Genomic DNA, 13993 nt, shown 5'->3' on the forward strand with positions numbered 1-13993 from the left:
AATATAAAGAGAAGCTGTGCTAGAATATAAACTGGGACCTGATTTAATGTGCTTGGGGAGGGAATCGTCAGAAAACACCTCTATGAAAAAGTAACCTATAACCTGAGCTCTGAAGGATGAGTTAGGCCATTACCTAGGTGAATATGTGAGTGTGGGAAGAGAAGAGGACAGAGAGCCATCAAATGTTCTGTGCAGAAGGGAAAATACATGACGTGCCTACAGAGGGAAGCACGGTGGGTTCAGGGAAAGGAGGAGAAGGAGGAAGAAAGAGGAGGAGGAAGAGAAGGGGAAGAAATAGTAGTTGGTGTAAGGAATGAGCACAAAGATTAAAGAGAATTATTGAAGCTGAGGCCACAGGGGAAAGGAGGGCAGGTCATGAAAGCCCTGGGAGACCATAACAAGGATTTGGTCCCTGGCCAAAAAGCCATGGAAAGTCATCGAAAGATTTTAGGCAGGGAGGTGAGATAACCAAATCTGTCTTTCTATAGTTGAACAAGTTCCATCTCATGCCTATATGTATGAATTTTACTAGGTTTCTTCTGAGCCAAGGACTACTTTTTTGGCTTGCAAAGCCAACTTTGTGCAGTGAAACAGTTTCTACTAGAGACCAGTAAGAAGCTAGTAAGTTTCTTTGAATGAACAGTCACTACTTAGAAGAGGAGAGTATTAAGATTAAGTGTGCCCTTCTATATGTGCAATATTTCAAAACATTCACTTCTAAAAACATTCAAGTATAAAGGGGAGCTAGAAAACTCACTTACTTGAATTCAACATTCTTAAATAGACTAAGCTGTCTACTAAAAGCTGATGGGCCAGAAAATGTAGCTGTAAAAAATATATATATTACATATTATATATATATATAAAATAAATAATAAAACAGTAAGTAAAATCAATAGCTCTCTTTACCTGTATATTAGCCAGCTTAAGACTTATGACATTATATTTTAAGACTTTAAAGTACAGTGATTATTTGGCTCTCATTTTTTTCATGACACTTGCAAATTATCATTAACCACCAGTTCAGGGGATCAATTTTAACTTTAAAAAATAGATGTTGATTCACTTACAGAGCACTGCTTATTTTAAGTTTTAGTTACTGTAGTGCTTAGATTTATACATACTAATTATAATGTGCAATAGTATTTGTCTATGTTATTTATCTTGTCACTTATTTAAATAGAGGAAATTGCTGGGATGAATTTTTTTAATTGATAGACTAATAAAAGAACTTAAAGACAAAGGTCTTCTCTTAAATCTGATATACAAATAAAATCATGTTCTTCTACTAATTAAGCAATACTTTTAGAATCAAGCTTCCTGGAAAAGATGGGATACTCTTCACCAAAGTAGTACTTCATAGTTAGAAAATAACCTATAGGTCATTACTAAAACTGAAAGCTATGGGATAGTTAAGAACAAAAATAAGGGACTTCCCTGGTGGTACAGTGGTTAAGAATCCACGTGCCAATGCAGAGGACACGGGTTTGATCCCTGGTCTGGGAAGATCCCACATGCTGTGGAGCAACTAAGCCCATGTGCCACAACTACCTACTGAACCTGTGCTCTAGAGCCCTCGAGCCACAACTACTGAGCCTGTGTGCTATAACTACTGAAGCCCTCATGCCTAGAGCCCGTGTTCCTCAACAAGAGAAGCCACCGCAATGAGAAGCCCGTGCACCACAATGAAGAGTAGCCCACGCTTGCTGCAACTAGAGAAAGCCCGAGCACAGCAACAAAGCCCCAACACAAACAAAAATTTTTTTTTTTTAAAAAGAACAAAAATAAGCACAAAATCATGACCTTCACCAAACATGGAGTCTGTAATTTTCTCAAAAACAGAGACAGACCAAAAACTATGGGATATCAATATCAATTTCTTATTGATTATTGATATTTATGGTGTCCTTCCTATATTCCTTTTGTGAGAATATAGAAGCTTATTCACCAAACAGATGACATTGTACCCTTTATTTTCCACACAAATCTGGGTAACTAAGCTGCATTGGCTGAAAGGAGTAGGATGAATATTTTGAATTTGTCTATCTCATACTGACAACTAAAACAGTTCTTAAGAAAAATGTACCTATTTTGAAAGATTCCACTGAATTCTATTTATTCAACTGAAAAGAGTAAATAAATCAACAGATAATTATTGTCTCAAATAGGCTTATATAGGAAGTCACAATGAGAGATCATTTCTATCTTATTTAGTTGAATCAATGGAACTTACATTTATCTTAGCTTTGTCTTTAGTTTTTGGGTTTTTTTAAAACCATAATCATGGGAAGATTATTTTTTTATATACATTTATTTATTTATTTATTATTTATTTTTGGCTGTGTTGGGTCTTTGTTGCTGCGCATGGGCTTTCTCTAGTTGCAGCAAGAGGGGGTTACTCTTTTTTGCAGTGCACAGGCTTCTTCTCATTGCAGTGGCTTCTCTTGTTGTGGAGCATGGGCTCTAGGCACACGGGCTTCAGTAGTTGCGGCACGTGGGCTCAGTAGTTGTGGCACATGGGCTCAGTAGTTGTGGCAAACGAGCTTAGCCACTCCTCGGCATGTGGGATCTTCCCTGACCAGGGCTCAAACCTGTGTCCCCTGCATTGGCAGGCAGATTCTTAACCACTGCACCACCAGGGAAGTCCCAAGAAAGAGCTTTGAAATGGAAGTTCGAGAAGTAAAAGTGTCAGGAGTACTACTAACTCCTTGAGCAAATCAGTAAGTCTCTTAGGGTTTTCAGTCTCTTAATTTACGATGGGCATAAAAACATCTGCCTTGCTTATATCATACGTTGATGTAAGGCTTAAATAGGCAATATATGGAAAAGATGTCAAAAAGTATTGTCTGAGATGGAACAGTATAGGGAAAGATCACAGGTCTAAGATGGGGTTCAAGTCCAATTTTGCCATTTACCAACTGTGTACCTTTAGGGAAGTCACTAAATCCCTTTCTGCCTCAATTTCTTCCTCCAATAAATGAGGGAGCTGATCTGTAATGTCTCTTCCATCTCCAAGAGTCTGTGATCTTATACTGGAAAAACTAATGAGAAAACTCTCTAACATGCTTTTGTTTCCCATGAAAGTGACATACACTGATTAGGTGCTCATGATTAATTTTAGTCTCTGTCTTGCAAATGAAAGAAAGTCATTTTTGGGGGGCATGAGCAAGCTCACATCCCTTATGAAATAAGGTGTGGTATTAATTTGTTAACTATATATCAGAATGCTCTGAATGTAGGAAAGTGACAATCATGAAGAATTATGAGAATCATTACAAGGTATGAATACTGAGTGTAAAACTAACATTAGAAAAGAATCTGCCCTTGAGATAAAAACAGACTTTGTGCTACATTACTTACAATCCCTGTTAAAATCCACACACTCTGCACAAACATGAGATTACAACTAAACACAGAGGCAGGGCTGGTTTAACTCACTCAGTTGCCCTTTTAATTCCTTGTTTTTCCATGGTATTAAACCTGGCTTTTATGTGCACAACAACTAAACCCAGAACAGGCAATAGGCGAGGCAACATAATGTCTGTTGTCAGATATATGAGAGTGAGCAGGAATTTTTGTCTGTCTTATACACTGATGTATCCCAAACACCGAGAACACTGCTTGGTTCATATCTGTGGAAACAATGAACTTGCTTCCATTTTCTGCCTTTCTTTTCAGAACTTTTGACTTTTCTGTGTGTCATTAACATGAGATAAATCACAAAAATTTAACCACAGGTAGCCCTAGCAAAAGAGGTAACTGGGCAATAATAAATGACCCACACAAATGCGTGAAACCTGTCACCTTAAAATAATCTGAATTAGAAGTAATGTTTGTTGCAGAGTAAAATTACTAAATAAATAAGACAACACAAAAGACAGAAATTGCTCCTTTTATTTACTAAAGAGACTACTTCAGACAATGTAGAAAAAAATCAACCTGTAGTTCAAAACATGGGATTAAAAATACATGAAAAAGAGCTATTAATAAATAAGCTTCTTGTGTTTCCTCCTTTTAAAACTCAAAACAGTGTGGTCTGCCTCGTGCCCACATCAAAAGAACCCACTAACTGAGAATAACAGAAACGAAGGCTTAAGTCAATCTCTCTCTCCTGGTGCCGAAACCCATTATACAAAAATGTTCTTTGAACCAGCAACACACTTAGAAAGCCAGAAACAGAACAGGAAGATAAACCCACAAGAGAAAACAACTAGGACATCGCCACACACCCTCCAGTTTTCTCTAAAACATTTTTCTTCCCAGATGAACACAGTAAGTCCAAGAGCTCTATTTTTAATGCACGAGTCATGTTTATGGCACAAACAGATCAATGGAAAATCTCATCTTCATGAACACTTGAGGCTATAACACAAAGTATGTAAGCTTATAAAATACATGTCTGATATAGGAAGCCTCAAAATGAAAGCACGAAGGAACCAATGAGAAAATGAATGAATGTCTCTAAGAGAGAATTTTAGAGTATTTCAAGAAGTGACAATGTATAAATTGGCTATCAATTCTCAATTTCTCCTCTACTATATAACTATGTACAACTATATGCATGTGTGTGTGTGTGTGTGTGCATGCGCATGTGTGTGTGTGTATTTACTTTGTATACCTAGAAAACAGCTGGCACAGTTACACTGGAGAGGGAGTTTGGGAGAATTCTGGAGAAAGTGGGGGTAGGCCCTAGTGTCTCCGCCATGCTGCAATGGGGAAAGAGGATTTTAAATGAAGGTTTGCTCTGTGTTATCAATGATACTGTCTTGAAATTTCTTAAGAGGATGTAATAAGGATTTAAATCACTTTCCAATTATTTCTAAAGGTCATTTATTCATTTATTCCACATATATTTATTGACAGAGGCAATTTCTTGAGACTATGTTTACACTGGCAGGCTCCGTAGAGACAGGCCTTTATAGTGAAAGCAAGAAAGTCCAGCCTTTTATAGGTTCAACAAAGACACAGATCCAGAAGAGGAAAACCATATTTCAATACAGATCCTTGTTCTATTCTTTGAGAACATCAACAGTTAAACTGACTTTTATGGCATGGCCTAGAGGCCTAACTATTATGTACAAAACAGGAAATGTGTCCATAGTTGTAGTCAACCAACAGATGAACAACTCAACTGTTCAAATTGGAGACTACCTGTTCACTAGGCAACTTTTTCCCATAGTTAATCATGATACTGTTTCATTCTCTTCTAAAGGTTAAAGTAAAGCATTACCAGCTCTTATGACTTTCTCATGAGTTGTGATTAGGTGTAACCACATTCTCAGCACTGTAAGACTGAGAATGTTTTCACCCTAAATGCAGCAACATCGAAATTGCCAACAATAATAACCCAAGGTTACTTCCATTACGAAGTTGGTCTTTGCTTTAAAAAAATACCATGATACTTCCCTAGATAATAACCTACTTAAAGTGTTCTCCCTGATTAACAATGGCATTTGTCTAATTCCCGTGCCAGGAGTGGAAGCCTGTGGCTGACTGAAGCCAGCACAACAACAGAAATATCTCCTAAAAACACAATACAGTATAGCTCATTCTTCAAGTTCATCCAGGGGAAACTTGAGGATGAGTGTGTTGATGTCTTTTAAAAACAATCTGCTAAATGCTTTTAGATCCTGTGCCCTGATTATGGGCTGACCTATATATTTTTGGCAATGCTAGTGCCCTGGAGGGCCTGACCATTTAAATAGCTAAGGTCCTCAGTTTACATGAATTTTGAAAAAGCCAAGATAAGTAGACTAATTTCCTAAAAAAAGTATTTTCTTCTGATCTTTGAAATGTTAAAAGGGCCATATCAGTGGATTATTTTGAGCAAGGAAAGTTTTGCCTTATAAAGACTGCCATTGTAAACAACTAATCCCCCGGCCAGTCATACATGCCAGGCGAAGTACACTTACCAGGCAAGAAGCAATGACTCTTTACCTAATGGGGCTCATTGAGAGGGCAAACTAACTCGGTAGATCAGATTCCCCGTGTCAATTATTGTTTGTTGCTAATGAATGTGGTCGTTGCAAAGGATGTTGTACAAATCCAATGAGACAATGTACAGAAACTGCCTAGTGTAGCACCTGACATCATCATCATCACAACAGAAACACGTTCCAACCATGCGCAGAGCAGGTGTTTTAAGAAGAAATATAATATTGAGAAGATCTCTGCACTCCCATGCTCAATGAAGCACTATTCACAATTATGAGGTTGCGGAAATAACCTAAATGTCTATCAACAGATGGATGTATAAAAAAGATGTGGCATATACCTACAATGGAATATTATTCAGCCTTGAAAAAAAGAAGGACTTTCTGCAACAGAGGACAATATGGATGAACCTGGAGGACATGATGTTAAGTGAAATAAGCTGGCCACAGAAGGACAGATACTACATATTTCACTCATATGAAAGATCTAAAATAGGCAAGTTCATAAGATCCAAGAGTTGAAAGCTGGTTGCCAGGGGCCAGCGAGGAGGGAGAAATGGCAAGTTGTTAATCAATGAGCATAAAGTTTCAGTTAAGCAAGATGAATAATAAACCCTAGATCTGCTGTACAACATTGTACCTCTTGTCACCAATAATGTATTGTACACTGAAATATGTGTCAAAGGGTAGATCTCAGGTTAAATGTTCTTACTACAATAAATAAAATTAAATATTTTGTAAAAGTAAAAAAGCAAAAGAAAAATTTTTTTTTCTTTTTCTTTGCAGCCTCATTTTTGGACAAAATATCTGTAATATCTCCATAGGATTATAATGTAATATTATACACTTGAAATTTTATAACCAAATGTTGGTTATAAAATACCAAATATTGTAACCAAATATTGTAACCAAATATTTCAAACTTTTTTTTTGTTAACAACAAACTAATAGGAAGAGGAAGTAACCTCTTAAATATTGATTATTTCTGAAAGATTGTTTGCCCATTGGACTTTTTTGGCAGATACACAATTACCACATTAGAGAACTAAAAGGAGCTTTAGGTTTCATTTCAAAAACAAGGAAACTAAGACCCGAAGAGATTAAGGGAATGCCAGACCTAGTACCAGAAAGGGATTTCTTTGGACGTTCGTACAATGCTCTTTACACTAGTGGGGTGTATTTGTATGTTGAAATGATGCAAGTCATCCTTAGATGATCATACAAATGGGGGGGACATATTTGCAAAATAAATACCACTAGCCAGCATCTTTCATAATTTACTGCCTTTAATCCTCACAAAAACTTTGCAACATAGGGATTATTAGCACTACTTCTAAGGTAAGGAGACTGAGGCCAATGAAGGTCATAAGACCAAGAGGAGGCAAAGCTGGGAATCAGATCCAGTCCTAACCTACAAAGCCCGGCTCTTTTCAGCATGGCTTGCTGCCTTATGGAAGGTGAAGTGAGTCTTGCAACACCCCTGCCAAGGAAAAACCACTTCAGCTAATTTTCTGGCTCTTATTCAGAAGCTGTTGATTCCAAGCTCACATACCTGTGGTGGAGTCGATGGTGAAAAAGAATGACAGGTCTCCAAGGACAAGCTCATAAGCCACTGTTCCATACATCCCAGAATCTCTATCTGAGGCAAGAACATTGATGATCTCAGTGCCTGGCTGGGTCTGGCCGCTAATGCTCGTCACATAGGTTGACGGGTTAAACACGGGTTCATTATCATTCACATCCTCCAGTTCCACATGAACAAAAGCTTGGGCGCTGAGTCCACCCTGTTGGATGGATGAGAAGTGGTTACAAATGGGTCTCACCTGAACACTGGGATGCAGTATAACTGAGAAGGATCCTAGAATAGACTTTTGAAACAACAAATATATATATATATATATATATATTCATTTTAAATATATATTCATTTTACTTTTAAACTTGAGCTATGAGTTCATGGTATCTATACTCCAATGCTGATTCTTAAATAGGAATGAGATTACCACTTAAAGCTCCTAAGAGGCAATAATTTCAGAGTAGAGGCCAAAGATATTCAAGGAAAGTTTCCCGGATGTCCAAAGAGTAAAAAAAAATCACTTGCACCCCCCAGATAATCTTTAACTGCTAAGGAGAAAGGGTAAGGGAGTATTGGAGGGGGGTGCAAGAAAAGACTGACCCATATGAGGGAGCTAGACTTCAGTTATTTGGAGGAAAAACATAACAGAGGAAAGAGCAAGTGCAAAGGCCCTGAGACAGGAGTGCAGTACATCCCAGGCCTGTTCAGGGAACAGCAAGGAAACCAGTAGGGTGATATCAAAGGGGCAGGGGAAGTTCACAGAGGGCTCTTTGGGCCTCTGAGAGGACCAGGTTCTGACTCATCTGAGAGCTTTGAGCAGAGGAGTAGCTTGATTTGCCCCGAATGGCAGCAAGGTTGGAAGGAGGGAGACCAGCTAGGAAGCCAGAAGAATCATCAAGTCCAGAGCAGAAGGTAGCAGTGAAGGTACTTTTCCTACAGACTTGGGGCCAGATTTGTTTTGGGATTCTTAATTTTCATGAATTAGATAAGAAATATAGTGTATAAAACAGTGAGAAGTGGATCCCATTCTGGCTTTTTGTGTGTGTTTCCTCCATCTAAAAATAAGGAGCAGGAGAGAGAGCACAATAGAAGAAGATAATCCTCTGCAATTTTTACTTTTCTAAAGTAAAGCATATGTTCCTACTTAAAGCACGATTTTCTATTTCTATCTAGTACACTTTGATACTTTCATCTTGGACAAAAATCCTTGGTAAGTCACAACAGCCTGAGTTTTCTCACTCACTTATCCTCCCTCCCTCTCTCTCTCTCTGTCTCCCCACATTCCCCCCCCCCCCCACCAACTGTGGCAGGACACACTGAGCAAAGATGAAAACCAAAGGCAGTGAAGAAGAAGGTTTGGCACAGGACAAAGGGAGCACGCTGCTGTGGGCTCTGGAGGGAGTGTGAGCTGAGGGTGATGAAGGGCAAGAGAGAGCATCATTTCGTATTGTTTGGGATGAAGTTAACCATGAATCCAGAAATGCCTCGCATGCACTGAGGGCCCATGTACCCCAGACACTGGGGACTAAAACAGAATTGAGAAAGACTAAAAAATAGTGTGATTTTCCATGTTCTAAGCTGAATAAAGTGCCAGGCCTATGCCAGTTTTAAATTAACAGAGTAAAAATAAAAACAGTGGCAGTTCCATCCAGTCTGTTTCCTTAAAATGCAGACTGGTGCTGTGTCTTCAGCAAAGCTAAGTAACCTGTGGGTCCTCAGGTGGAGTGGAGCGAGGGGGCTGCAAGCTGACTCCTAGCAGACGGGAAAGGCTGTGCCTGCTGATTCTCCAAACCGGATTCCCTCTCAGTTTTGCTTTCCTTTTATCCTTACTTTCCTCTTTCTTTTAAATTTCTCCTCAAGTTCAAGAAGTCATTTAGGTTTGGGGTGGGGGGACTGAGAAAGCAAGTAAGAGAAGAAATGAGAGAGTGGGGAACATGTGAAGAAATGAAGATCACTCCACCTTAAGACCTTTAAGAACAAAGATGTTCATTCCTGGGCTATCCATGAAGACCCTCAATCAGGCCATGTCACCAAGAACAAGCAAAATGTTAAATGGACAAAGTGAAGAGCTTGTTGTCACAGATTAGTGAATCTTTTTGCAGGAACAGTATTATACATAGATTCAGTCTTCCCTTTTTATGAATCCAATTTTTATCTGTTAGATGTATCAATGAGGGCACTTTCCTCTTATAATAACCATTTGTGAATGAATGTTAAGTGCGCTTCACGTGTATTTTCACCTTCGATTGTTATAATCTCCCTTTCTAAAGATTTTTATGGTTTCCCCCATTTTTACAACTAGAAAACCAAAGCACAGAGAGCCTACGTGACTTGTCCAAAGTAAGTGAGACTATAAATAGCAGATCTGCAACTGGAACAGAGATTAATCTGTCCCCAAAGCCCCTGTGACTTCTTTTAAATTAGACCTTTAAAGTATTGCTATGGTATAAATTTTACCTTTCACGAAGGAGTTGTTTAAAGACTATGCTACGGGCAATGCCAACCATGGATTCCATCTCAGAGTTAAGTCCTGCTTACAAAGGACTTAACATTTATGAGACAAACACTATACAACGGAGTTTGTGGCACAGTGGGACAATCTGGAGCCAGGAGATCTGGATCTGACATCTGGTCCTGCCGGCCTCTGGGACCACAGCCTCAAGAACGTCAGGGAGCCCGAGGCTGAGCTGCGTATTCTGTAAAGCGGGCCACCTGTACACCTTGCAGGCCTGTTGTTGGAAGCAGTGATATAATATGTATGAAAGCATTTATTATGGCTAATCACCATCAATTATAAGATTTTACAGGCTCCTTATCCTAAATACTTGGGACCAGATAGATTTGCCTTGGAATCCTGACTTTTTTAAGTTTTATAAAAGAAATATAGTGTCTATACCTAATGAGGTCTGGAGTGGCAGCCCATAATCAAGCACTTAATATTCTGCAGCAAAATGGATGAAGAGGCACATTTAGAGGGATTAAAACAACAACAACAACAACAAAAAAATGAATAGTCTCATGTCGGTTCAAGTCAGATTTCTCACCAAATGAGTTTTCAAAACTCTCCATCTTGAGAGCTTTCAGAACTACACATAAAAGATTGTGGATCTTTATTACTCAGATGCAGATGTGCTGTGAGCACTGAATGGAGGGAAGCCTTAGGGCTGAAGGGATCCTTGAGATGGGTCCTCACAAACAAATAAGCTTTTAGAGCTCCAGCGGGTGTGCAGGTCTGAGTCTGGAGGAGCCCTTTTTAATCGGGAGATGTGGACCCTGAAGCATGGCTGCCGTCTGGGGACTGAGGAGGACCCGGTATGGTCCCTCCCAGTGAGGTTCTAAGGCAATCTTTATTTTAGTGATTCCAAATCAGAAGAGTGGGAGAAAATTGGAAATGTGGTTTGGAGAGTCATAGCCAGATATTTGAGGAAACTAGAAGAATTCGGGATCCAGTCCCGTTTATAGGTAGATAACAAAACTAAAAACTAAAAAGTAGAATCTGAGTGCTTCAGCTACAGCCAATCCAATCATTTCCTTGCTTTGCTTCTGCATCTTCTTTATAAAAATCCTTCCCCTGCTCCTGTCCATGGAGCATTCCTAACTACTTCTGGTTGAATGCGGCCTCATTTGAATCAATTTTTGCTCAAATACATTCTTAAAACTTCAAAAAAATAAGATTTAAGAAACAGATATTTCAGGTAAAAATAACATCCTAGAAAATATAAAGATATTTTTTTAAAAGTCTCTGTCATGTTGTAGGAGGGGTAAGCACACTGGCATAGCTTGGAGGGAGAAGTAGAGGGTGGGAAAAATCTAAAGAAAAGCCTTGATGGTCAGATTCATGGAGCTTGATCTAAATGCTAAGGAGGATAGACTTTATTCTGCACACCTGTAGACTCAGTAAAAAGTGTGGCGTGTACACCCTGAATACCTATATATTTACTAATAAATTATATATTCATTTACTATGCTAAATATTACATATATTAAAAATACCACAAAAGTTTTAAAAGGATGAAATTCTAAGTTGTAATATTTTCCTCCTAAACCCGCACTTGGGACACTATTGCTTTCGTGAGTGAAGGGACATAACCAAATCTAAGTTTTAGAAAAAGATACCTGAGGTAGCAAAAAAAGGTGCATCATAAAAATAAACAAATAAAGAGGTTCCTTAGTCAAAAAGGAAACGGTGGATTAACCAAGTCAAATGGGTTCTCGGCCTCAGGACTTGTCACAGAACCTTCCCGAGGCACATTTCTATCGGGTGGGGTGAGTTCTGAGCTGTTCTCCACTCTTATTTACCACAGAACCCTCAGTGGAAGGAGCATCTCAGGAGGCAAGTATCCCACAGAGCACAGTGTGGTGAAAGCTAATCTAAGCTCATTTTCTCCATTCCATCAAGTGTTCACCTCCCAATCCTCTGAACCTAACTTCTGTCCAGCTCCTCAAGACTGTCCTGATCATGCAACCTCTGAGAGACCCTGACCAGAACCACCCAGTAAGCTGCTTCCAGGTTCCTGGCCCTTAAAACTGCATGAGATATTAAATGCATATTATTTTAAGCTGCTAAATGTGGAAATAATTTGTTACACAGCAATAGGTAACTAATACACCTCATAAATTCTGTATATGAATATTTCTTAACTTTGTCTTATCCTTTCTCTTTCCACCAACAAGTTGTGGTTCACTTTGATATATTTAAATCATTTAGGTTTTAAAATTATGGTAAGAGACTCTTAACCAATCTACCTGAATCCCAATCCTCTCAAGAAGTGCTGTGAAAGTTAGGAGTATTTGGGGAAATCACCAGACTTGAAAGCATATGATATTGAAGGCAGGAGGGTTGTCTAGGACCAACAATGGATATGGAAAACTACCTGCTGTTTTGTCTATTTTGGCCATTGTCTACTCCCCATGCTCTCTGTTTTTGCCTCTGGGACTCCTGAATAGAATATTAATATCTATCCTTCATGTCTCTTAGCTTTTTCTGGGCTGTGCTTTCCTTTGCCAATGCATTCAAGTCTATAGTTCATAATTCAATGAGCAAAGGTGAAGGGAACTGAGGGTCCAGTTTGTTAAGGAAAAAAAAAAATCAGTGAACCGTGGTGTCACCAAAGCCAAGAGAAACAGTGTCCAAAGAACAATTTCAAGTTCCTTGAGAAACCGAATAAAATGAAAATAAATAAAGAACCCCAGGATGTGTCACAATGTAAATCATGTTCCTAAAAGCAGTTTTACTAGAGAGATGGGATGGGAAGAATGGATCAAAGAAAGACTGAAAACTGAGGAAACAGAGACAACTATTTTAAGTAGATTTGCTGTGAAAGATAGAAGAGGAAGAAAACGGTTTTCTCAAAAGGTACCTGAAATCAAAAGGAGGCTTTTTTTCAAAAGATGGACACTACTATTATTTTCTTTTAACATCTTCATTGGAGTATAATTGCTTTACAATGGTGTGTTAGTTTCTGCTCTATAACAAAGTGAATCAGCTATACATATACATATATCCCCATATCTCCTCCCTCTTGCATCTCCCTCCCACCCTCCCTATCCCACCACTCTAGGTGGACATAAAACACCGAGCTGATCTCCCTGTGCTATGCAGCTGCTTCCCACTAGCTATCTATTTTACATTTGGTAGTGTACATATGTCCATGCCACTCTCTCACTTCATCCCAGCTTACCCTTCCCCCTCCCCAGGACACTAGTATTATGCCCTGTAGGCTTATGGGAGATATTCAATCTAATTTGACAAAATCATTACAGAAGTGAGATCCTTAAGAAGGCTGGAATGGGGGGACCCTGAACAGCAGAGGGATTTGCTTTCAATGCAAACAGGGACATCTCTACTAACAGGAAAGAGGGCAAATGATGTGAGCCAATAGCTGGCAGGAAGATAAGGACTTCTCTCTCAAGCAGGTATGTTATTTTTCTCCAGGCACATTCAGCTGCTTAGGCAAGTACAGAAAAGGCAGAGTCGGGTTTAGATAGGGCTGGGGTTTTATCTGGAAAGTTCTGTGGAGCAATGGAACTAAAGGGAGTTTGCAGCTGAATGACTTTAAAGACGGGTCAACAAACTAGTTGTCTTAACAGGAGATCACTCTATGGGAGTGGAGGTGCTATGTAAGTGGAGAGAAAGATGAGAATGCTTATCAGAATACAGCATGCTGGAAGTTAAGATTTCAGAGGTTGGAAACCAGAAAGACAAAGAATTGAGAGGCTCAGGGTGTTGGGTGGTCCGAAAAATGGACAGTGAAGTTTCCAGGAGGGAACAGTAATGGAGAGGAAGACTGAGTAAGATGTAAAGGTCCTTGGTGACAACAAGGTTTAGAATATGACAGCAGCAAAAAAGAGTTTCCATGGTGTGGTCAGACAATATGAACTTCAAAAGGAATTGGTTCTGGAGAAAGGAATAAAAATGATTTGGATGCTGCAGTGGGCAACAGGAGGGCACCCACCTCAGCACCTCGCTCCCGGCTTGTGATTA

The 13993-nt window shown here is 39.2% G+C and overlaps 1 protein-coding gene across 1 annotated transcript in view; it reads right to left on the bottom strand.

The window, feature by feature from the left end:
* Positions 1–13993, bottom strand: part of DCHS2 (dachsous cadherin-related 2) — a 298713-nt gene that overhangs the window by 135421 nt on the left and 149299 nt on the right. Inside the window, exon 3 of the mRNA XM_068542087.1 lies at positions 7486–7717. Within this exon, the coding sequence (XP_068398188.1) occupies positions 7486–7717 (232 nt within the window). The remainder of the gene's footprint in view (positions 1–7485; positions 7718–13993) is intronic.

The sequence above is a fragment of the Eschrichtius robustus genome, chromosome 4, assembly GCF_028021215.1.
Source record: "Eschrichtius robustus isolate mEscRob2 chromosome 4, mEscRob2.pri, whole genome shotgun sequence".
In the NCBI taxonomy this organism is placed as follows: domain Eukaryota; kingdom Metazoa; phylum Chordata; class Mammalia; order Artiodactyla; family Eschrichtiidae; genus Eschrichtius; species Eschrichtius robustus.